This window comes from Nesoenas mayeri (genome assembly GCF_963082525.1).
Source record: "Nesoenas mayeri genome assembly, chromosome: 16".
Classification (NCBI taxonomy): Eukaryota; Metazoa; Chordata; class Aves; order Columbiformes; family Columbidae; genus Nesoenas; species Nesoenas mayeri.
Genome location: NC_137562.1, coordinates 16,402,480 through 16,427,634, shown reverse-complemented (window position 1 = coordinate 16,427,634; position 25,155 = coordinate 16,402,480). Strand labels below are relative to the sequence as shown.

The 25,155-nt window shown below is 44.8% G+C and overlaps 1 protein-coding gene across 3 annotated transcripts in view; it reads left to right on the top strand.

The window, feature by feature from the left end:
* The window catches only part of EYA2 (EYA transcriptional coactivator and phosphatase 2), a gene marked incomplete at both ends in the record, with an annotated part of 82,924 nt that overhangs the window by 39,650 nt on the left and 18,119 nt on the right, over nucleotides 1-25,155 (top strand). For 2 of the 3 annotated variants that reach the window (XM_080354816.1, XM_080354815.1), the window contains 7 exons: nucleotides 1,065-1,113; nucleotides 1,717-1,856; nucleotides 4,650-4,766; nucleotides 15,131-15,198; nucleotides 17,099-17,276; nucleotides 18,896-19,029; nucleotides 19,517-19,600. In XM_080354816.1, coding sequence (XP_080210942.1) covers nucleotides 1,065-1,113; nucleotides 1,717-1,856; nucleotides 4,650-4,766; nucleotides 15,131-15,198; nucleotides 17,099-17,276; nucleotides 18,896-19,029; nucleotides 19,517-19,600 — 770 coding nt within the window. Of the gene's footprint in view, nucleotides 1-1,064; nucleotides 1,114-1,716; nucleotides 1,857-4,649; nucleotides 4,767-15,130; nucleotides 15,199-17,098; nucleotides 17,277-18,895; nucleotides 19,030-19,516; nucleotides 19,601-25,155 lie in introns of those variants that run through there. The other variant, XM_080354817.1, reaches the window with a different exon arrangement.

Genomic DNA, 25,155 nt, shown 5'->3' with positions numbered 1-25,155 from the left:
TGTAGCTGAGAGATCATCTTCTCCATGAGACCGGGTGATACCTCCTATCCATAACAAGCGTCACTAGAGATGCCAGCAGCAATGTCAAGGATGGTGGTGCTGCCATCAGCAGACAGCGTGGTGCTTGGTGTTCTCCCTGCCTGGAGAAGCAGTGTGCAATTAGACTGGTCTGTTCATTGATGCAGCCAGCAGGTAGAGAGGCTGAATCTGTTGTACCTAATGCTGTTATTGGTGGTTGTGAGGGTGTTTTGGCATTTGTCGTGCTGTAATAACATCTAACAGCTCCAGACAGGAACTGAGAGGCACAATTCAGATGGCATTATGGATGCAACCTGTGTAGTACTCATAGTGGCATTTAGGTATGATACTCACAGACAACTTACAGGTTTTAATTTAGGGTTTTTTTTTTTTAGATTTTGATTAATGAAACCTAAATTTATCTCTGAATAGGGTGGCACATTTTTCTTTGGTAGTATTGGAGGACACAACAGTTTGGTTCATTGGGAGGCATCTTGCACATATAACCTGTATGATACATTTTCTACTGGTTTGATGTTTTGCTGGCGGGTCAAGAAGGTAGGTTATAGTTAACTCAAAACATTCAAGAGTAAGGAGATTTACAATGTACTTTTAATATTTATTTTGATTTGATGTATTTTAATGAACATTAAAGAAAGTGAGCTGTGGTCTAGGAGAGTGCAAAAAAAAATCAAAAGGGCAAAAAGTGCAGTGAGCTTACATCAATAATCATAGTAGTTGCCTTTATAGCCTTTAGGATAGAAGTCATTCCACTAACGACCAGCTTCATGATTGTTATTGGTTCCATGAGAATAAGAAACTGGTAGCTCAATTGTTCAGTTTCACCCTCAGTTAAAACCTAAATCTTTATTTGTTATTAAGTGGAGAATAACTTTCTTACCTGCTTCAGTTTGTGGAGATTCACTAAAACCAAAGTTCTGACTCCTGTGTGTTTTTTTCAAACCAGCAGTGGTACAACAGTGGTATCAGTTTGTCAAACAACAGAACGTGATGAAAGTCTAAGACCCTTTAACTTTGTTTTCCAGGCAGCAGCAAAGCAGCACCACAGTGTCCTCTCCATCTTTACTCCACAAAGTGAGTGCTTGTGCCAAATGCTGTCATTTAAAAACCGTGTTTTGCTGAACAGACTGCTGTGCAGACCTCTGCCACCTTACAGAGCATTTGCCTTAAGCCCATCCACCTGTTCCCCTGCATGTTTCTGGCCCCAATGAAGTAGCTGGTTCTTAATCTTGTTAGACATGGAGTGAAAGAAGGTTTGAAGTACTGTGCAGTGTACTTTCATACCCCTGGGAATCCAAACCTTATCGGTTTGAATATTGTTGTGTTTACGAGTTACCACAGAGGAATATGTTGAAATGTCAGAGGTTTCCCATGTCGCTCATTTTTTTTGGCAAACTCAAAATGAAACATGAAAAATCAGTGGTGATTTTATTAACTTGCACATATTATGCAGTCTTAAAGTCCCCATTCATTTAGATAATCTTAATAGCTTGTATCAGAAGCCATATACTGAAACTAACTTTTGCCTCAGTCTAGTCGATTCTGAGTTACCAAAATATTCACCGTCATACTTTGGATATTATTCTATCAAAATGTCTAGGAGTGTTCTACATGTGCTCTAGAAGGTCAGGTACAGTCACTATTGCCTTAGACCTTCTGTTTTCTTTTTCTCCGTAGACATTATCCCCATATAGTGACAGTCCCATCTTTCCCAACAATGGCAACGTATGGACAGACCCAGTACAGCGCGGGAATCCAGCAGGCCGCTGCGTACACTGCCTATCCTCCTCCGGGGCAGCCCTACGCCATACCCTACAGTGAGTACTCTGCCATCGTGGTGCCTTTGAGGACACCTTTCTCTTGCTCCCTGAAAAATATAATTGAAATCTTAAGCTTTAAAATGAAAGGTCATTTCGGTCTCGGCAATATTCTCTTCTTAGGCTTAAAGGAAAATCTGACTTTGTTAAAACTGTTAGGATTACTTTTGAACTATTTGTCAGCTCTTTCTAGCCTGGGTTATGATCTTGCAAACTAGTTAAGTTTGGAGCCAGTCAGTAGTAGGATATTAGCATGAGAAACAGTAGGATGTGTCACTTACGAGTAGTATCTGGTGAGTGTTCCCATGACTCGTTGCCAAGACAAAGTCTCTTGCATTAATTATGATATTTAGGTAAACTGCACTTTGCCTTCCTTGTTTCTTCCTGGGATTTCAATGATGCAAGCTACTTTAAGAAGAAGTTTTTGTATATTATTATGGAAGAACCAAGACAGAGAGCAGAATAACGCTTAAGTGAAATATGATACAGGGTGCTTTGGGTTTGGAAGGCTGTTAGTGTTTAAATGGACGGTCGTTCGCTGTAGGTGCAGTGGACGTGCTGGGCTGCAGTCAGCTCTGCTCCTGCTTTCCGCACCGCCCGGCGGCAGCTGTGGGCGGCGCTGGGCACGAGCAGCTGGGCACTCAGGCACGGGACTGACAAAAGCAGCGCTCCTGATGGGGGAACGCCCGCTAAACCAAGTGTTGAGGGTGTCCTCAAGCTCTTCATGGAAAGTTTGAGCTCTTGAGAGAGCTGGGGAATTCTTTACACTCCCAAGGACCAAAGATATTGCTCTTGCTCACGTACAGCTCTTTAGAAAGCTTTGGGTTCCTTATTCCCAGCTGATCCTGTGAGTGCTGAATCTTGCAGCATTAAAATGGCTTCATATGGTCGTTCTGTTTCCGTTCCTGTTTTCTCTTGTGCTCTTAAACACCTTTGTTTGCTTGGCAAATACAGTATCTCTTCCCAACAAGAAGCTTTTGTACAGCCATTGACAAAGCTTTTACTGAAGGGAAATTCCATGCGAGAGTCTGGAAGGCCAGGGAAATGGGCTGGGCAGAGCCCAGGCTCTACCAGGATGATGAGAGGAATGTTTTGAGACCCTTTCCTGGAGCTACTTGTGTGTTTACATCAGCTGGCTGATTTCCAAGGCAAACTCTGAACAGTTGTCCTGTTGGAGCAGGTGAAATGGAGCCATTTGCTACTGCCTAGAGTCTTTAGGGCATACATGCGTCAGGCCCATATGCTGCTTATAAATCCCGTGGATGACCTCTTAGCATCCTTGAGCAGTGATTTCCCTCCCCCAGCCCCTATACCCTCTCTAAGATACTCAACACAGCATATGAAAAACTCCACCTGGCTGACAACCAAGAACAATGAAGCAGTATTGGTTTTAGGCACAAAAATAAAACTCAGCCAGTTTCTAGACAAAACAGAACATTGTGTGGAAATTAATTTGGTGCTAAGTTATTTCGCTGTCTGACAACAATTTTTAGACTTCCAAAAAGGCCCATTCGCTGAAGATTAATTGTAGCTGGGGTAGGTTGAATGCTCGCATGCGGAGTGCTGCTGTAATTGAAAAGCATGGGATGTTATGAAAAGCAGCTTCTCTGCGCACACTCGCAAATCCCTTTGGTTTCCCAGCAGTAATGGAGCCGGACGCTCGCACCAGCACATGTTCATTCACTGTCCAAATAAACTTCCTGCACTTCACAGTGCAGCATTGTCATCTTGTTACTAACTTGTACTCAAATTGCATTGCAGCTATTCTCACCTAAAGCTAAAGGAAGTCATTTTTATTGGAGAAAACATTATCTGGGAGAACTTATTTCCAACTTGAGCAAATGCAGACTTCTTGCTTTTAAGAGTCATTAAGCTAGAAAACAGCGTGTTTGGTGAAACGCCCACGAAACTCAACTTGTCTTTTGGCAAGTCTGCCTACAAGTGCTAAAAGATGACAACGGCATGGGAAGTGAGTGAACCCAAGGCCGGAACATCAACAAGGTCTTTGTTTAGGCCCAGCAGGGTGTGTCCACTTTTTTGTTTTGTGTAAACACGGATGCAAAGGAGGGAAGGATCGTGCCCAAAGGGTTCATAAGACGCACCTTTCAGCTGTTTATTTTAATAATACAGCTGTATGATCTCAGCAGCATCTCGGAATAAAATATCGACCCCTTTCGCTACCAGCAAAGGTTTAGTCTTGCAGTGTTTAATTCAGCTATCACTGTTCCCTCTGTAAATTGTCAGTTTGTCTGATCTTCATAATGAAAATATTTTTGTGCTTCAGTATTTACCTGTTGTTCCTAGTATGTTGTGTCTGACTGAATGGATGAAAACCCTCCTGTGTGACTAACCAATAAACGTTTTGCTACCAAAGCTGAAAATGCAACACAAGTAAAAGGTAACTCCATTGAGAATAGAAGTCTTGAGGTTATTGTGCTGAAGGTCCGGTTGCTTTGTTAATCATTACTTGCATCTGATAACCATCCAGAAAGTTCAAAAGTCAATGAGTTAGTTTAATTCTAAAACAAAACTATTTGTTCAGAAATTGTTTTTGAAAACAATATTATTCATGGTTTTCCTTACCTTAGCAAAAGTTTGTTCAGGTGTGGATACAGGATGTAGCTGACTCAAATATTATTTGTGATTGATTTCCTTGACTGTCTCATTTAAGAGACCTGTTTGGGTAGTGCAGATAATTTAAAAAAGAATGGTTAATGCCTAAACTTGCTTTTTCACACCTTTCTACGACAAACACTCACATTCTGCTCTTGGTTCCTACTTTATGCCCCGAAGGCATCAAAACAGAGGACAGCCTGAGCCATTCCCCGGGACAGAGTGGGTTTCTCAGCTACGGATCCAGCTTCAGTACCCCAGCAGCTGGACAAGCAGCGTACACGTACCAGGTGCATGGTGAGTACAGCCTGGTGCCTCGCAGGACGTGCTCTGGGAAGTCAGAGTCCTGTATTACCCGCCCCGTATTAGACCAGTTCTTCCTCTTTTGCAATTACAACGAACAGCTGAGGTATAGGCAGTCGGAGCAGGGAAGGGAAGGAGGTAACTCTCCATAGATCTGTTTTGCTCATAAAGGAATTAATTTCTGGCTGAGGTACTGGATGTAGCAGTACTATATCCTACCAAAACTTCACATATGATCAATAAAAGCTTTGCATTTCTGTAGAAACTGTCTTCTTTTTAAAAGTTATGTTTGTGACTGCATACCTGGGGCTGTTGTGTTACTGTGGATTCCTGGACTCCAAGTGGAAGCAAACAAAGGTGGTTTCACGCTTTGTGCAAACAGTAGCGTTAGTATTACACTTCTGCTCTGTGCTGTCCTGGAGAAACTGCTCTGTGGTTCAATTACTGTATATTCTCTCAACTATTTCTATTTAAAAGCTGATATTGATACTATAACACTTTTTTACTGTTAAGGCGTAGCTAATACCTGCTAAGATAAGTCTGCCACGTATCTGTAAGTCCCCATTTTATTCTAGAAATTATTTAAGAAAGCTGAAGACTGAGAGGTGACCCTCTCCTGAGGCTTCACGTACTAGTTTTGTCAGAGCACATTTCCCTGACACTAAGGTGGTTTTTGTGGCCTGAACCCCTCCTGGGACATGCTGGGACACCTGTGTTGAGTGTGGTACACGCACACAAAAGTAGTCTGTGTGGGGTTTTTTTTTCTCACCTTGACTCCTACAAACCTCACCTGTCCTGCTCCCAACGGGAGTTCGGTCTTTGGCTTCTGTTTTGCTCCTTGCTTTAGGACTGTGTTACACTGTCAGCAGCCACAGTCCTATTTTTTTAGTAGAGCTGTGGCTTGCAGTTACCAGGAGCTGTAGGGGCTGGAGTGTCACAGCCTTGTTGACGGGCTGAAGTGCCAGGTCGGTGCTGTCCGGAGCAGCAGCTGCCGAGCTGTGATCAGATACTGCGGGCCGTAACACCACTGCTGACAGAGGACCGATGTTTGCTTTTGCTGCCTTGGAAGATCGCTGTATTTCTGTCCAGGTTTCTGTTGGTGTGTGTTTCCTCAGAACACAGCCTCCACTGGTACTTTGCTAGCTTAGAAGAGTCTGAGCTGTTTGAGAAGGGAAACTCTTGACTCACTTGGGACTGAAGTTTTTAAGATGGCACCTTTGCTCGGTCAGGAGGTTTAGACAAGTAAATTTTGCGCATCAGCTCTTGAAAACGTTACACTTGCAAACATAGCGACACAACCGTGAGTTGTACCCAAACGGGCCAGGAGGAACTTCACGCACATGTGTGTGAGCACAAGCGTGCCTGCAGTGCTCTCAGATAGCATTCCCTGGCGCGATGCTGCAGTATGAGGTGAAATCACTTCTTTTCAGATTTTTATGCCAGGAAGATCATTTCAGCCAGCTCACTAAGCCTTTAATGCAAAAGAAAAGAGAAATAAAAGCAGTTTCTGCAAGTGGCAGGTGCTCACTCCAAGGCAAAGGGAGCAGGAATAAGTGTCTTCTTGTTGTAAACAAATATTTCCACCTGTCTTCCCATTGCTCGTGAGAGGAACAATCTGAAGCTCCCTGACTGCACAGTTTATTTACTGTGCTGAGTCCAGTGAAAGGCTGGAGTGAGAAGGCAGGAGCGTTCCGGCGCTGAGCGCTGCTGAATGCGACCCCTGCCTTCCCACGCCACAGCGCTCGGGCCGGGGGGCGATCGCCTGGCTCCCTAATCCTTGCCACGCAGCCCCAGGACCACTGAGGCGTCTGCTAAATTCACGTTGGTCCTTTTGCTCACCAAACTGCTGACCCAGGCAGGGACTCCGGGTGAAAAGCCCCAAAGGGCTTACTTACCATCTCACCTGGCATGAGGAAACTGCTTGTTGCTACTGAGGGCAGGGGAGAAATCTTTGGAATATAAGAAACTTATCATTTAATGAGCTGTGTAAAACACAAAGAGAAAACTGTGCCAGCGCATCAGCTAACAGAGAAAACCCATCAGCTCTGCAGCAAGAGCGGTAGCAGGCGGCTCATGGAGCGTTTCCTGTGGCTGCGTGAGCATGTGTTACCCCTTTATTGCACATCAGGCCATCTCTTCTCAGCTTGTTATTAGTTCCTAGACAATGCCTTGCTCTTCAGTTGTTACAGCTAAAATGACAGCTGGTATGAAACTATGAAGTTGCACAACAGTTAAAACTATGGCCAAAGACCACTACAGATACTGTCGCTGGGCAGGAGAAGATTTGACCACTTCTCCGTAATTATTAATATCCAAATCTATCTACCCACAAAATAGTTTTTACATTACAAAGAAAGATTCAGTTATGTAACTGGGGTAATTTTCCTTTGTCAAGGAATTGCGAGGCAGTATTGAGTTCGGTACAGACATAAATTTGGGGCCAAAGACCTACGCAGTAAATTCTTTGCTACTGCTGAGCATTTGTTTTCTTTGTAGACTCCATTCTGATCATCTGTCAAATAAAGAATGAATAGAAAGCAGCATTGCTTTTGTGCAACACTGATTTGAAATAGACTATATATGTTGCTTGTGTTTGTGGAATGAATTGCTTATGAATTGTTCTGCTGGCCTGAGACCAAGTAAAATCTGAGTATTTAATCAACTGAAATGTTTTCTTGTGCTGGAAACATTTTGGCTCTTGTTAATATCTGGATAACCTAGACAATTTTTTTTCCAAGAGATGCCTGAGTTTCTTGCAATTGTGTGCCAGTTTGCGTGTTAGATATTTAATATGAGGCCATAAATATCTACTTGGCATGCATAGTTAGCTCTGCGTGCATGAATTTTGCGCAGGAAGTGGCATGTTTAGTTTTAAGCTTGATTCTTTAAGTACTTAGTGATGAAATGTGTGAAAAGGGGAAATTTCAATCTACACTTGAGAAATGTGGATCACACTTTGGCACACAGATAGTGAATCCATCCGAAGTCCCAGAAAACAGGAGTGTGAGAGCGTGCTCTCAGCAAACTGTCACTCAGATTCCTTAGATTTGTTAAATTCAAACCTCAGTAGAAAATGAGTAGTCTCTTTCAAAAGCTTCTGCTTCACAGCTGGTTTGCATTAGTTTCAGTCTAAAACTGTGGCAGTAAAGCTGTGCTCCGCTCTGTGGTGAGTCCAGCAGGGAGAGGCCTCTCTTCAGGAGGGGTCAGACCTCACTTTTTACAGTGTAAATACAAGGTTCCTGAGAATAACAGCACAGTCTCCCTTTCAAAGATTTTTAAACGCCAGGGGCTGACTGTGCTACATTTACTTTGTTTTAAAATGAGCGATCTTGCAGGAGAGGGAAGTCGAGGGGAGAGGCAAAGGTGCTGACAGCGAGTGGTGCGCTGTAAGCTGCTGAGACCTGCGCTACTGCTGCTCAAGGAGAGAGCCCTGCACTAACTTCTCCCATTTACCGTTTGGGTTTTTTTTAAGGTTCTATTTAGAACTCATTCCTTGGTCCTTATTAAACAAGGAGGACTTGGGAAGAGAATATGCCATTGGAAGTAGACACCAGGGTGAATGGTCCTGCAGCTAGGGGAGCAAATGTGTGTTTGTAAGAGAGAAATGGGCTGACAAATCATCTGTAACTTCTGCTCTGTCCAGGCTCATCAGGGGTTTATTGTCAATGTCTTTGTCCCTGAAGAACACTGGGGTTTGTGGCAAGGCTTAAAGCTCATGTGGGGACGCAGGTTCTCCTGGCTGACTGGCACCCGTGGAAGCTCAGAAGTAATGGCAAAACGATATTAATTGTAGACATGGTGGTATGGCCAAAACAGGAGTCTTCTCTGAGACAGAACGTGTACTTTGGAGGGATCTCGTGTCTGCTGAGGGCTCGGGAGGGGCCTCACCGGAGGGCACGTGGAGGCCCCTCCGCGCGCGCCCCGCCGCCTGCTGTGCCGAGCGCTTCGCGAGCCTTCGTTCTTCCAGCTTGTTTCCTACATTTTGGAGTGTCCGTCCAAATCTCTGTGCTTCAGAGCTCCGACAGGTAGCTCTCGAAGGATATGTCTGAGTGTAAGAGAAGTCATTGGTTCACTGGAGGAAGTGTCAGCTAAACTTCTGTGGTTGTCCTGTACAAAAGGTCAGACTTGACACCCGTGAAGTCTCGCTGGCTGGCTGGCATTCCGACGGCAACAGAATGTACACGTGCTGCCCAGCGACGGGGGTGATGCCGTTTGTACGTCATCACTGCACGGGCCTTGCTTATGGATTAAGGTAGATAAAGAATTAGGAACAGTGTAAAGGAAGATTAATAATACTAACCTGCATTAGAAGCAGAAAATGAGTATTTTGAAGCATTCAGTTTGCGAATATTTAGGAGGAACTCTTTCCTCGGTGTGAAGAGCAGCGAGGGAGGAAGCGTGAGGGTTTTGTTTGACGTTAGCCCGGCAGAGGACGGCATCGGGGCCATGGGAGCAGGCATGACGGTCACGAATGAGAGTGAAGCAATAAGGAGGGGGTGTGCAATCGTGAAGGGGCTGGGTGAGCACTGGGGCAAATGCCTGGCCTGGAGTGTTCACTAGAGAGTTACCATGGTCCTGAGCGATGGGTCAAAGAGCAGAGCGCTCTGCCCAGATCACTCTTTTCCGTTGGTATTTAGAGATTCACCTTGCTCAAGGGGAAGGGAATTGCTAAACATGTGGCTGTGCTCACCAGCCAGATTTTTATCCTGTGTTGTGTGACAGCAGATGTTATAGGGCTAGTTAGATTTTAATACGGACCTGGGAACTGGAATCTCATAGCCACTAAACAGCACAGGAGGTGGCAAATCCAGCTTTCCTTTATCATGTCGTGTTATCTGTCAGCAGAGGATTGTGTCCAGGATGAAACTGCAGCTGGAGGAACCTTTCATCTTTGGTGTCTGTGGAGTCATGCAAATAAAGTCAGTTTCGCTGGTTGGTTTTTCGACAAGGGATTGCACAGAAATAGTCTACATCATTGTTGTAAGGATGTTCACTTTTCGGCCCCAAACATTTCTTTGTGATTTGTTTTTGAAGACAATCCAGTGTGATTTCCTTCTATAGCTGCAGCATCATTTGATAGGAGAGGTTAAAAGGAACACTTTCTCAAAATATAATAAAATTTAATTGCTTTCCCATGATTCAAATCCCGAGAGTAAATATAAACCATCCAGCACTTTCAACACCATTGCTGAGCTGGATTGAGCTGTACAGTGACCAGGCTCACAAGGATGGTAAAAGCCTGTCCCTTAGAACGGCTCCGGTCATGGCTTGTTAAAGCTCTTTGAGGCCGGGGGTTGAGCGCTCCCAGAAGCCGGCGGCAGGGGAGAGCTTGGACTAGAAAAACTGTGCCATAAAATGTGTTTTATATCACCATTGGAAGTTTCCTCAAGCACCTGGTCAGGCTAGCAGGACTGAATGGGATTGTAGTAGGAGACGAATGGATGTATTTTAGATGGGTTGCATATCAGTATTATCTGCAGGAGGTGTTCATATGCTTCTGGGAGCAATGTCCTTTAATAGACACTGCTGATGTCAAGTGCTGTAACAGCGTAGAATCCTGCTTTCCATCTAGGTTAACACAGTGTGCTCTTCCCTGTGCTGTCTGAGCCTTTCCAGACAGAAATACAAGACTGGTTTGGGGAAAGTGTTCATTATTCCTAATGGCAAACAGTTGAGCAATGTGCTGCAGAGTACATATGGTTGAGTTTTTCTTCTCTTTCAACAGGTCAGATAGTCTTGAAATACCTCCATAGCTGACAGCCATGCAACATTTTATGAGTTTTCTTGCCCAATAAATGCAGGCAGATGTTGTAGGATTTTGAACCTTACAAGGCACTGGAGTATAGCTGGTGGGAGGTAATTTTGATGAGTACTTAACCTCTCACTAAAAAGGCAGCAGCCTGAGAAGGCAATATTTACTGCAGGAAACATTAGCTTGTCAGAGAGCTAAAGCACTGCAAAGGCCTCTCCTGAATGACCATGCAAATCTTCAGCCAGATGTTCTTCATAGCACAGAGTAACGCAGACTCTGCTGGGAGTTGGACGGAGGCCTTTCCTGCATCACTCACAGTCAACATTGCTTCCTGTAGGAAAACAGCTTGCTGATGTACGAATACTCAAACCATTATATGCAAGCTTGTAAAATACCATGCAATTCAGCTGAACCTTGTAGGCATTTATTTTATTAGTGGTAAGTGATCAAATAATCCTTTGAAAGAATTCTCCCTGGAACCTCTGTGCAATTCATCTGCAAGTTAGAAGAAACGCTTGGATCTAAGCTTCGTTGTTCTGCTTCAAGCATGTTCAGAAGTGCCCATGGTAGCCGCCCTGTGAACACCATTATCTCGGTCCGGTGTTCCATCCTTTGAGTGACTGTGGACTTTATTGCCGCTGGCTACCCCCAGAGCTGTGATAAGTGCCATGCTGCCCACCTGTGTTGGACCTGGCTGTCTCCTCCTCTGATTGTTATTTCATGGAATATTGGAACCACAAGCCATCTGTTCTTTTAAGCGTAGCAGCTTACTCTCTCTGGAGCAGAGCAGGAGACCTGGAGAACACTTCCCTGGCGTCAGGGCCCCTCTGACTTGAGAAGGGCAAGGACAGGAGCCTGATTTTCAAACTCGCTGTGGTGTTGATCTGAAGAGGCCCATCCAGTCTCTATAATCACAGCTCCCCTAAAACACCAATATTCCTGTGTCTTACTGTGTATTCATAAGCTGAAGGAAAAACTTTTTTAGCAACGCCAGAGTTTACTTCTGAAGATATTGAAATTTTCTTTACTTGCTGTTACCTGGAAGGAAAGGGAAGAAACACATTCTGTTATTGCAGTGACTGAAGGGCAGAAAGGGAGAAACCGAGAAACCGAGAGGAGGGAGAAGCTGCCATGGAAGGTTTTGCAGGAACACAGTCCCAATCACACACCATTGAAATTATCATTGACCATGGCATAGATTTTGAAATACTTGAGTTAAAAAGGGAATGGGGAAAAATAGCAAATGAAATCCATCTGTATGAGAACAAGAATATACCATCGATCAGCTCACAAAGAGTTTCTCTATACATGTTGCCCTTGGACACTCATAGAGAAGGGCCACATCTACTTATCAGGGAAAAGCCATGGTGCTGAATATGTGCAGCATATGCATGCCTTTTATGCGGTGTCTTTTCATGCAAGTGTGTTTGTGATATACATACTTTACAGGCACATTTACAGTACCAAACATCTGAAGAGCTATCCTTCTCTAGAGTCCAGATTGTTTTATTACCAGCTAAATGTTCTTTAAGCTACCTGTGAATGAGGGCATTGTGACATTTAGCAACTGGTTTGATTGAACACAGATGTGAACCGTATTCCATATGGACAAGATCCAAAGGGAGAGTTCTTAGCCTTGTTTCCGATTTGCAAGTAGGAGTTTGAATGCAATTACTTGACATTGAGCTACCAAGATAGATGGAAACAAATCACTTGCTCACACATCTACAGTATTGCAAATGTAAAATCTGTGGTTTGAGATAGTGTGCTGTCTTCAGAGGTCAGGAAAGACAGCCAATATATTTGCAAGCAAAAGTCCCATGGAGGTGGGCAGTATCCACTCAGAAATGAGAGGGGGCCAGACATTTACGGACATTGCTTGCCAAAGGCTTCATAGGTGTGCCCCGTTCCACATAAGCGCTGCTTTCTAATGGCATTCCAGTCTATCTCTGAATATTACAAGAAGTGGTATTACCTGGGAAAGCATTTGAAAGAAATAGGGAAGCGAGGGCTGCGAGGGCATTCTCCAAATGGGATCCTGTAGGAGCAGAAAAGGAGAGTTGTATTTGATCTCCATTTAGACAGACTATACTCAAATGATACTTGTGCTTGGTCAGGGTACCATGACGGGGCCAGAACAAGTGAAAAACCTGAGCTGCCAAAATCTGTTCCCAGACCTCTTGAAGGTTATAGAAAATACCAGTCTTAAGCACTTTCACAACTTTAAATATGCAGGTAAAAAAAATCAAGAAGAAGATGATTAGTTTCTGACTCTGCAGCCCAGTCCTTCCTGTTGGAAATCCTCTGGGCGGAGAGCGCCGGCCCGCAGCAGCCTGTGGGGACACCCGGACTGGGGCTGGGGTAGCCCAGCTAAAATGCGGCAATATATCCTACAAAACCGCCGTGTAGAACATACCACGTAAGGTCTAGTAACAATGTGCTGTGGAAGCACGAGTCATTCCCCATCCTCTCACCACTATGTTTCTACCCTCTTCCTGCTCACGTCCCACCTGTGTGTGCATGGACACGCTCGCTTTGTGTAGCTGATGGAAAGCTCAGAGTAAGTTCATTGTGCAGACCTCTCATCCTTTTTATAATTCTCTCTGATTGTTTGGAAGCCAGGAAGCTGTGGTATCACATGCAGGTAGCACAGCAATAAACATGTTCTCATCACAATTTACACATAAAGCGTGAGTCCCTCTAGGTAGCTCAACCCCCTTTTGACAGCTTTAATAAAGGATGATGGATTGTTTCTAAATGACAGTTTAGGAAGATCAAAAATTCCCCCCTGTATTGTTTGGAGATGTGGTGTACAAGAGCTGGTTTGTGTTCCGTGAAAGCTGTTTTTGCCTGCAAGCACTGAGGCTCTATTGCTCCCTTTCACTGTAGCGAGCAATGCTCCGTTATCACGGGAATACCTTGCTGCACGCTCGTGCTAGCGCTGGCGGGGGGGAAATGCCAAGAGCTGAACGCGTCCGTCCTTGGCACGCTGCTCCGGGCAGGCTTCCCGTGTGGGCTGTGGGGAGGCCGCGGGGCTGGATGCTGCCGCGCCGAGGGGCGAGTGCCGGGGGAGGCGTCACCCGAACCCGCCCGCGCGGGCGCCGCTCCCCGGCCGGCACGTGCGGGAGCCTGGGGAGACCGGGCCTGCCGGTACCTGGCAGGCACCTGCACCCTCTGTTCCCTCCTTTCCCTCTCTTCGTCCTCTTCTCTTTAAAGACTACATGTGGCAACCAATTAGTTCTGGAAGGCAGAGTCCTCCCTCTTGTTTCTTTTTGGCTTGAGACTTATTTCTCACCGTGTGTGCTTTGTAGCTACACTTGGCAGTGTGGAGTTTGTTCAGCTGTCCGTTCCCTAGCTAATCTGGCATCTTAAAATAAAAACAAGCAAGTGGATCTTTGGAGAAAGGTCGCCACATGAAGACACGCACAGTGTCATGTGGCTAAACCAGCGCTCAAAACACTGCTCAGTCGTTCACCTGGTAAGAACCCAGATAAGAAAAAAACCGCTGAGTGCCTGATTATGGCTCAGTCTGATGGTACTTGAGGTAACAAACTGAAGTCCAGACGAGCCCACTGTGGCCAAGCAGCACCAGAACCATTGCTCTTTTCTCTGTGGAAGGAGTGAGTCTGAGCGCTAGCTGGAGCCTGTTGCCTTCCGTTAGAATGCAGAATAGCACAGCGCAGCTTTTGCCTCCTGTACGTGAACACCCGGCCCTTGGAGCAAGCGCTGCTGAAAACACTGGGAGAAGGCTTTAGATACAGCTTCTCACCAGACCACACACACTCAAGAGGGAGTTCTCCACCATGTGAGGTGGAAAATTCAGAGATGGAAAACAGCATAGACTAGAGTTAAAGCAAGGCCAGGACTTGCCGGGGTGCAGGATCCAGGGGGTGGGAAGCTTGTAGCTCTCCTGCCGCCTCCCTGGTGGCAAGGAAGGGACTGTCACAGGAGATCTTGTCTGACCCTTTGTTTTTCACCCGTGAAATGGCTGCGGTCGTGCTTGTCCAGCTGCGGAGGCCCGGCTGGACTCAGCTGCTCGTTTGGGACAGGACTCGCCTGTCCATCCTTTCTCTTCCTAACATCCCAGCATGAAGCAATGTTTTGGCTCCCGCTGGTCCAGAATCTCAGCAATGTGGTTCTTATACTTGGGATATCAACACCAGGGAGCAAATTTTCAGTCTTCAGAAATTCCCAGGTACCTGGCCCATAAGGACAGGTTCCAAAACATACCTACATATGAGAGAGTGCGTGGGTGGTTGTATATGTAATCTGAAGGTTTTTCCCTATAGGAGAAGATGATAAAACATACTCTCCCATTATTTATTGGTAAAAGAAGTAACTGAATTTTAAATTTGGGTTGAATCCTTGTTTTCTAGCTTTGTTTCCCAGCTCCTTAAGTGTTCAGTGTGTGATGGTTGTCTCTGAGTGCCCTTCAGTAAGCAGATCTCGGTAACAGCTCTAAACCTTTCTAGCCCTTACTTGTCAAGATTTGTGCTATAGCTTTTTTCTACTGAGCAGGTACTTCCTGATTGAAATAATTTATGTTAATACATGCCGTTACTTTGATTGCTGGTGTGTTTTGTGACTATGGTGTTCTTTCCCGTAGGCACAACAGGGATTTACCAGGGAGCCAACGGCCTGGCGAATTCTGCGGGATTCAGTGCTGTGCATCAGGTTCGCTTCAGCATTTATTATTGGCAACGTTGTCACTAACTTGAAACTCTTGGAAGGTTGGTAGATGAGAGAGATTGTTCTGGTGTTTACATGCGTTTAAGGAAGGCATTGCCGTGCGCGTTACGGAATGCCGTTTTGCGCTGCTCCAGCGGCCCGTCCGTTTGCTGGCTGCGGGGTGTCCTGGTTCATGCTGAGGTGTGTGCTGAGCACAGGCTCGCGGGAGCGCGGACGGTGCAGGAGGAGGATGCCCCAGCAGTCTGCTGTGCTGCTCCAGCAGTGCCAAAAGTTCCCTCATTCCTCTGCCATCTTACAACTTCCAGATATGTTTTCCAGCCTCTACAGAGAGCTGTCTTGGCACTGTGTAATAAATAGGAACAGTTTGCAAGGGGCATTGGCAGACCCCGGTGAACATTGAGGCGTCGGAGCCTTCTGTGCCCTTCCTTCTTTGAGAACACACCTGTCTGGGGGCTTCATGCTTCAGATACCGTGATGAACGTGTGTGTATAAATAAACAGTGTGCAGATATACACGAGACAGATGTTCTTCAGTAGCAAAGGGCTCTTCCTGAGTGGATCAAATAAATGAATACACTGTCCCAGAAAATGTGCTTTGGTTGGCCAATAATTTTAACTCCTTGTTTGTAAGGTGATTGTTGTCCACCATTGTCATTAAAAATACAAGTCGGTTTCTTTATTACTTTAATTTTGGATAAAAACATGGTCAGTAAATACTGATAGAAGTGCATTTGATTGAAGTAGGGAGGTCACCTAAACATGAAAAAACAGAATTGGGATGTTTTCATTATTTTGTGGTATTCTTTAAGAGAAAACAATGAAATTCTTTCATTTCCTTTTCAGTTTAATTCTTATTATGTCAACTCGAGTATTTGTTCTTGAGAGCTCCCTAGTGACTGAAAGTTAATGAAATAGCTGTGTCACAAAGGTGGAAGCAGATAAGGAGGAAAGTGCTTTTTGTCTTTCCAAAGACTATTTATTATTTAATTTTTCTTAATACCAGAGACTAATTAGCATTTCTGATGAAATGAAAACCTTTTGCTGAAAGACAATCCCCAGAGCATGGATGCAGTTCTCTTATCTGAAAAAGCAAATAGGTGGACAACAGCAGGAGTTGCAATTAAAAAAAAAAATAAACAAATTAAACCTTGTATGTTTTAATTGTCCAGAGAGAAGTTTTCTGATTGATTCCAGTGTCCTGCTTCTCACAACAAAAAACCCAAAACGTATAGGGCTAATGGTGTTAAGTTTGTTTAGGAGCCTTAAAATCAAGGCAAAGGTTTTCATGATACCTCAGCTGCCCAGGGCCACTTGCACCTTGTATTTTTAGTTCACTTTTGTGTAGGTAGGGAAGATCACTCAGTCGTTTAACTCTGAACTGTGAACGTTCCTCCAAAACAATTGTTACTTCTTCTCTTCTAAGAGCTGATCAGAAAATGTTGCTGATCATGGGAAAATGCAGCCGGTCTGGCTTCTTCCCTTACCCAATTATTCATTCAGTTCTTCTCATTTCTCAGATATTTCCTTGTTTACAGAGCCTGTGTGTTCCATCAGAGCCCTTCTAAAAGCTGCCCTTCTTCGCTCAGCGTGAAACTGTTGAACCCTCTAATACAAAATGTGTCAGCACTGATAAGTAAAATCCTACAGAAAAAGCAGAATTCACCTGATTTCTGACCTCTTGTTGATTAGTTGATCCTAATAAAATAGGAGTATCTTTGGGAGAAGTAGTAATGTAATTTTGTAATGAATGAAATGCGGTTCTCTAGTGAAATATTCCTGAACCACGGTTTGCTGTGTGTGTAGATAACATTGCCTTTGTGGTGCCGTACTCATTTAAGATAAAACCAGATACGCAGAATTTGGATGTTATTTTTTTTCCCTCAAAGGACTATTCGTCATATCCCAGCTTTCCTCAAGGCCAGTACCCGCAGTATTACAGCTCCTCCTACAATTCCCCGTACGTGCCTGCGAGCAGCGTCAGCCCCTCCGCGGTCCCGGCCCCCACGTTCTCCCTGCAGGAGCCGCCTCCCCACGCCGGCGGTCAGAGCGCAGAGCCGCTGTCTGGTAGGTGCATCGCTTCGGGTTCCCTTTGGCAGCCTCAGCCACCCGCCGACATAAACACTATAGCCTTGCTCTTGGAGTTTTTAAAGAATACATACATTTACATGGATAAATCAGATTTCCTAGCCCTTACCAGGTCTGCTTATGTGATGCAACACAGGGGTTTGGGAAGAGATGAAAACGTCTGAGCTCTCTAAAACCATCCTGTGTTGTTTTCTTGAGTGTGTGAGGTTTGATTTGCTCTAAAGGTAGCGCCGAAAGATGAAACAATTAAAACCCAGCTCCGTATGGAGGGCTAACGTGGGCAGTGTTGAGTTCAAAGCAAACAGCCATGCTTTGGAAAAGCCAGAGAGTTTCCTCATGGTCTGACGGCTTTTTAGCCCATGTCTCTGTCGGGGTTTATATTTACCTCTTGCAACAACATGTAATATATATGTTCATAAATGAGTACATAAAGAGAAAGTCCCTCTTCAAAAAATCAGCACAAACTGTTTGCCTGCGTTGAAAGTTCAAGATGAATTGCACACAAAAAGTTTCAAAATTTGTGGCCTCTCTTTGAATGCTGAACTTTTAAAGTCTCAAAGCTCACAGGGTTTATGGAATTACTGACAGATTATGATCCTCCAATGTACTGCTCGAGTACAGTCTTCAGACATCGCTTCCCTACGAACGTTTTCATTGGCATGCAATAGCATTTATCTGAAACACCACTCAGTTTGTGGATGATTGCAATATATGCCCATTGTAGGTCTGCTGACTTATGGACCAAATCCGAGCATCTGCGGTTGCTCTAAAAGAAAAATAAACTAATATTGGTTTTTAAAAAGAAGCGACCACAGGTTGCTCTAAAAGCCGTTGGAAGATTTTGTGCTCCTGAGATATTATCTCAGCCTTTTTGAGAAAGGATGATTTAAAAAAGGCTTGTTAGGCACAATCCAGGCTTCTGTGAAGAGGCATATGGTTATTCTAGGAAGATGGAGAGGCCACAACTTAGCAAGGTAAAAAGAAAACTATGTTTGGAAAGGATTTGTAATGTAAGGTAAGTGAAATCTGGACAGGTTTATAAAACTCAAGCCAGTCAAAACAGATACTTTATACAAGGGAAGTGCACCTTTGGCTGCCTCTTCTCGGTTGTTTTTAAAGTGCTGTCCTCTGTGAAACAGAAGATGGCTAAACAGGCTGGTTCTGTGTCATTAAATAAAAGCTGGTGTTGAAAGTATATTTTTAACCACAAGCATTCATCAGATTTTTGTTAAAGAACAAAATCATTTCGGAAGTTGAATTGGTTTCCTCTTCCATTGCCTTTCTAATTTCTCCCTTGAAAAACAGGGAGGACTAAAATTCAAAAAGCTGGGGGTTTTTTCAGTGAAAAATGTGGTAAGTTTTTTTAAGTTTTAAAATGTTATATATACAGTCTTGCTGTTTTTTTAAAATTGCTTTAACAAATCTTAGTATTTAAAAGTTATTTCTCTAACAGTGTCAGCTATTGGCATGAAGAGTCAGATTTCCCAATGGTATTTTCACAATGTTTCTGGTGCTCTCCAGTAGAAAGTTTCATGCTTTAATGATAATGATACAGTGCAAAATTTAAGTTCACACTGGAATTTCTTTTTTCATAATAGGGGAATATTCAACAACACCAGCAAAAGATACAGATACAGAGACAGACAGACATCACAGAGGGTCAGATGGCAAAGTACGAGCCCGGTCAAAAAGAAGCAACGATCCTTCCCCTACTGCTGACAGTGAGATTGAGGTGGTAACTTTCATTTACATTCCCATAGTAAACCCAGCAAAGATAAACAGTTGCATCTTTCAGCGAACCCCACCAACAGACTAGTGGGTTGTAAGAGCCAGAATGAACCAGTAATGTAACTGGACCCTGCAGACATGGATAGTCAAATGATTGCTCAGTTTCTGTATTATCAGCATCTCAAACTATTCTTCATATATAGATTTTTTTGCCTTTGGGCTTTTTATAAGTCTGCAGCCTTGTTCCCTGCCTTGCCCTGCGACAGGAGACTCGTGTGTTCGAGGGGAGCGGACTCAGAATGACCAGCACTCGCGTAGTTCCAGAATTCCCGATGTTTCATTTCAGCCGCTTTCACAAGGCGTCTGCTCCAAAGGGCTTTGTGAACTCACAAAGCTCTAGGCCACCAGGACGTGTTTCCTAATCGAATGAACTCTTGCCGTTGTTTCATATGTAACTGTGTTTCTCTCTTTCCACCCGCCTGCCGTCACAGCGTGTGTTTGTGTGGGATTTGGATGAGACGATAATTATTTTTCACTCCTTACTCACGGGAACCTTCGCATCCAGATACGGGAAGGTAAAATTTAATTTTTTTAGCATTACTACTTGTCCAGCCAAATTGCGTCGGGAATGTGGGGGCAGCTAACGAGACAGCTTCTCAAACAGATGCTGCTGAGTTTTTCAGACACATTTGTATAAATATGTCCTGTGGTATTTCCTTTGAACATGTGAAAATTTAATTTACCTCCCTTTCACATTGCAAGTAGCCCCTTGTTTTTCAAAAGCTTGTATTGTTCAGCTGCTCTAGATAGGTCACCGGGCTGTTCTTTCAATGTCTGTGTCCTGCAGGAGCGAGCCAGGCAGCGTTAGCTCCAGCCCAGTGAGGTAACGCATTCTTTGTCATACCGGTGTTTTCTTTTGAACCTCAGACAACTTTTTAAGAGAGATTTTGTGTTGGCCAGTCTCGGTTGCCCTAAGAACAGTGGCTTTTCTTCTCACATGGCTGCTGAAACTCACATTTTTAGGGGCTTTTAGGAACCGTATCGTCAGCTGTCCGCACTTCAGATACCCGCTTTGGAAAGTAAAAGGTAACTCTGTGGCTGAACAAACTGAACTTGGCTGCTAAGGGGAAAATGCTGGCTCTTGGATTTAGAGCCATGTGCTTCAGTTTCTTCCTGAGGCAGCTTTTTATGATAAACACTTAAGTCATTTTGAATTACAGAATGTCAAACACTTTTAAATGGGTAGGAAAAAAGACAATATCGTTACCTAATTAAAGGTAGATGACCTAGTTGGCAGCTGTTTCCACACATGGCTTTGAACAGTCAGCTTCATCAGGAGACTGGAAAATAACCCTACTTCTCTCTAGAAAGCAGAAATATGATTTGACATCATTTCATGGCTTTACCAGCTGTACTTGTTTTACGATGGTTATAACAAGCTGAATGTGTAATTAGTAAGATAGATTTATTGTTTGCTGTTAGATGTGCACAGTTCTAAAGGATATAAAATGGTGTTTGTGGTGTGGAAGTCTACTGCAGCACTCGGAATGCCGCTCACACTTCTAACAGCACCCTCTGAAAACCAAGCACGTGTTTCCAAGCAGGGATTTATTCAGACCCGTGTTGTACAAAGTAATTGAAGCGGTTACTTTTCCCAGGGAATGTGATGAATGAGGCAGTCTGAGGTGTACATATGTAAGCTCAAACCTACTGCCTGCAAAAGTAGAAAGAATTAGGCAGGATCAGGAAACATAAACTTAGTCTGTGAAGATCTGCTATGTGGTCATGCTTAGCGTTGGGTGGGGGCTACAGTACGCGCACGGAGAATTCCTTAATGAGCTGACTTTGTCCCAGCGTAGAACCTTGGAAGCAGACGCTTTCATCCGCCGCCTCCTTCGCGACTTTAGAGGCTGTGGGGTTGGAACCTGCTGCGTGGGTCGGTGGTGATGGGCCCGCGGTGCGGAGCCGGGCCGCGCAGGACCAGCTCCCGCTGGTGGCCTCCCCCATCTCCCACAGAGCCAGAGCTGCCATCGCCGGGGCAGCTCCCGCTAGTGGCCTCCCTCATCTCCCACAGAGGCAGAGCTGCCATCGCCGGGGCAGCTGGTGCCGCGCAGGACCAGCTCCCGCTGGTGGCCTCCCTCATCTCCCACAGAGCCAGAGCTGCCATCGCCGGGGCAGCTCCCGCTGGTGGCCTCCCTCATCTCCCACAGAGCCAGAGCTGCCATCGCCGGGGCAGCTGGTGAGGGGACGGAGTGGGACCGGCTGGTGGCCTCCCTCATCTCCCACAGAGGCAGAGCTGCCATCGCCGGGGCAGCTGGTGCCGCGCAGGACCAGCTCCCGCTGGTGGCCTCCCTCATCTCCCACAGAGCCAGCGCTGCCACCGCAGGACCAGCTCCCGCTGGTGGCCTCCCTCATCTCCCACAGAGCCAGCGCTGCCACCGCCGGGGCAGCTGGTGCCGCGCAGGACCAGCTGCTGCTGGTGGCCTCCCCCATCTCCCACAGAGGCAGAGCTGCCACCGCCGGGGCAGCTGGTGAGGGGACGGAGTGGGACCGGGGAGCGGGGCCGGAAAGGGTTGGTCAGCAGCGCTCGGCAGTGGCCAAGCTGCTCTCGCCTGCCCTGAGCTGGGCCAAGGCAGGGCGCTTGTGAGCAGCGGCCGGCCAGTGGAGCAGGGAGCACGGGACCTCGCGGGCTGGCGGCTTTGGAAGGCCTTTAAAGGTATGAAATGATAAACTTCTGTTGCCTGTTTTCTTTATACAAATATAAAGAATGATACAAATGAATCACCTTTTCTATTAAATTACGACAGGGTCTTTGAGAAACTGCTCTAGAAGGGTATTTTTGTAGCTGTTCACTTGTTTCCTCAGTATAAAATTCCTCAGGGCTTTCCTATAAGGGAAATGGTTGTGTTATAAAAGTATTACAGGCTAACGGCTTGATCCAAAGACAACCAGAGGCTTTGGAACAGACCTTTAACCAAAAGGGGAATACAGCACAGTCAGACAGGCTGTCCTGGGAGCTCTTAAATAGCAACACAATTAAAAAATATTTAAGTGAGCTGAATTATCAAGTGAAGCAGTGAGCCAGAGATTAATAGACTTTCAGAACCTCTTAGTTAAATAATGTAGAAAGTGTTAATCTCAAAGCAAATTAAGTGTCAAGGCCAAAAATTCTTTTTTTTGTCCATAATTGATCATAAAAGATTCATGTGTCTGTAATTAGACATGCACATGCTTTGAATTAAATCTCACACGTGGAGGTCTTGGTTCTGTATGTCTTCCTCCAGAAAAAGCGTCAGTTTATATGATCTTCTCCATTCCCCTGACCAACGTTCATGTCCCAGTACCATTCTGTCTGTGAAACTAGTAGAGCTGCTATGCAGCCGCTCTAACAATTAGTCTACAAAGTTGATTAAGCTGAAGAATAACACCTTTCTGGGGTGTTTCTGGGGAGGAGGAACATCAAGCAATAGCCTCAGAGATTTGAGTCTAAACTCCTATATCTTTAGCTGCAACATTTCAAATGGTTCTGCATGTTGTCCCTTCCTTGGTAATGGCAGCAATAGGGAGCTGTCCAAAAAAATCTGATTTGGAAAAAACAAATTAGAGGGGGAAGCATTCAAAAAAAGCATGATCAGTTGTAGTCACATTCATCATGAATGCTTCAATGTATGTTTTATGACCTGATTTCATGTGAAAATTCTCTTTGGTTTCCGAGGAGAATCTCTGTAGTTCTTGCCATAGACACAGGCTCCTCAGAGCATTGATAGTTTATCTCAGGTGTTTGGAAAATAATTTGCTCACAGCATTAATAGAAGTTAAACCACAAAATTTATTCAAATTAGAGGCATGAATGAATGGCCCAGCCTAGGCTGCTCCTTTTTCCCCCCTCTGCCCAAACTCTTTGTTCTATCCCATGGATTGCACAGTCATCAGGCATTTGGTGTTGATGTCTTTCCCGTCTGGTCGCTGTAGGATGGCCTTACAGCGGCTGTCGGAGCGGCCTGCGGTTTGCCTCTCCCTCCGCTGTCCCGCCGCAGCTGGATGGGTTTGGAGCTGCACACACGTACCCAGTGCGGGCGAAGTGGTGGGCGCAGCAGCGCCGTCCCAGCCAAGGAAATCTCTGCACCTTTTGTTTCCCAGCGGGAGATCCTCTGACAAACAAAGGGAAAAACCGTTTCAAAGGCAGTTAACCCTGAGTATTATGTTCAGGAGGGTTTAGAAACCTGTTCTGCAGGCTTGTAATCACTGTATGGGTGCAGAATATTTACCATGTGCCTAGAGACCACAACAGATGTAGACCATCATTATAGCTTAATGTACTGCCCACCCAGCCCTTTTAATCCCTCCAGGCTCCCATCCAGCAGTCAGATGGCTGCTGTGAACGGGACTGTCTTGTTCTCGCTAGAAATGATGTTGTGGATCTAAGAAACCTTGTTCTTCAAAAGTTTCACTGGCAGTTATATGTTCTACAAAAAGTTTTCCTTTAAGTGAATTATAATTTCCAATTAAAAAAAGAACAAAAGTCATTGAAAAGTTCCTGCTTAGCTCTACTTGAGATCCTTGTGAAATCCTAGGCTGTATTGTTGTTGGTTTTTTAATTATTTTCATTATTTTTCTGCTTTCATTGAATCCTTCGGGTAGCTTGTGCTTTTCCTTGCTTTGTTCTCGCACAGGACCCTAAAGCCAGGACCTGCTTGAAACACCACAGGGATTTAATCAAACCTGATGGTGATTCATGCTTCTAATGGCCGAATCTGTCCTTTACTACTTTACAAACTGAGAAGGAATAAAACCCCAGTTTATTGCTTGGCTGTTAAAAACTATTTGTAGAAGTTGCTAAGGTTCAAATCAAAAACGCCCTCCCTTGAGAACTATTAGTTAATTCTAAGTGCAATGGCGTCGCCTTTTTTCTTCTTCTCTCGCTTGAGATGTGGCCTTATATCACTACTGCTGCTCCGACATCTGAGAGTTTTCCATTCCTCTGACAAACATGAGCCAAAGTGCTTAAGGACATCTGTTTATTTTATTTCTTTAATGAGAAAACCTTCCAATTTCTTCCCGGCTCAGCTGTGTTTATTTACGCTGTGTTGGTCGTACGTGTGGGGCGCCCGGGGACGCCGCAGACCTGCAGAGGCCGCCGCGGCCGTCCTGGGCAGAAAGGCAGAGCGAGCCCTTCCGAAGGAAAACACAGTCCTGGAGCTCCATAAAATAGATTTTCAAAACAAATAGAGCCTAATTCACTCAGTAGATCGTGGATTAAGTCAAGATGAATACAATTTGGAAAGGATTTTCTGAGGAAGTTGGAGACTTTTTTCCCCACTGGAGGCTAAACCTTGTATTTAATGCCTTTTTAAGTTAAATTTAAAAAGCATTCAATCACTGCAGGTAATAAAAAAGTCTGTTACTTTAGACATGCTGCTATATCAATTATTAGTTCCTTATTGGAGAGAGAGGACTAAATAATTCCAGCCATTTGATTATTTCAAATGTGTATTTCGGGAGCAAGCATCTGTGTTTCTCTTGTCATCCGTACGGGCTGATGGGAAGCAGCAGCAGCAGCAGCAGCAGGAGAAGCGGGTCCGGCAGCGGGTGGCGGGCAGGGGGCCGCGCCGGTGTGACCCCTTGTCTGGAGCTGGGGTGAGCAGAGCCTTCCCAGCAACGTACACGTGTGGCATTTGCAAGTGTTAAAGAATTCTTTTTGATGTAAAATATAGAGCAGATTGATACTGGATTGTCAGACAAGCAAGAGTAAAGGGAACCTGCTTTCTAATATCACTGGATCGTGACTTGATTTTAAGGGAAAAATAGTTTTTAAAAAAAAACTACGAAGGGACTTAACTGTGTTAGGAAGTTGTATGTGCGAAAGATGCGGTTGTGCTGGGGACGGCACGTGGGGATGTGTTCCCATCCAGTGTTCCAGGAGTTTTGTATTTTTCACAGGGCTGTCAAGGGCCAACATACAGAAATGCGGTGACTTTCCTGGGAGGAGGGGCAGGGGGATGAAGACGTATTTAGTTTAAATTCCACTCCCTCTTTTGACATTTATGCCCTGTATAGGAAAAATAAATACTTTGTAGGTTTTTGGTCATGAACTTCTCATATTACTAAATAAAAATAACTGCAATTCATT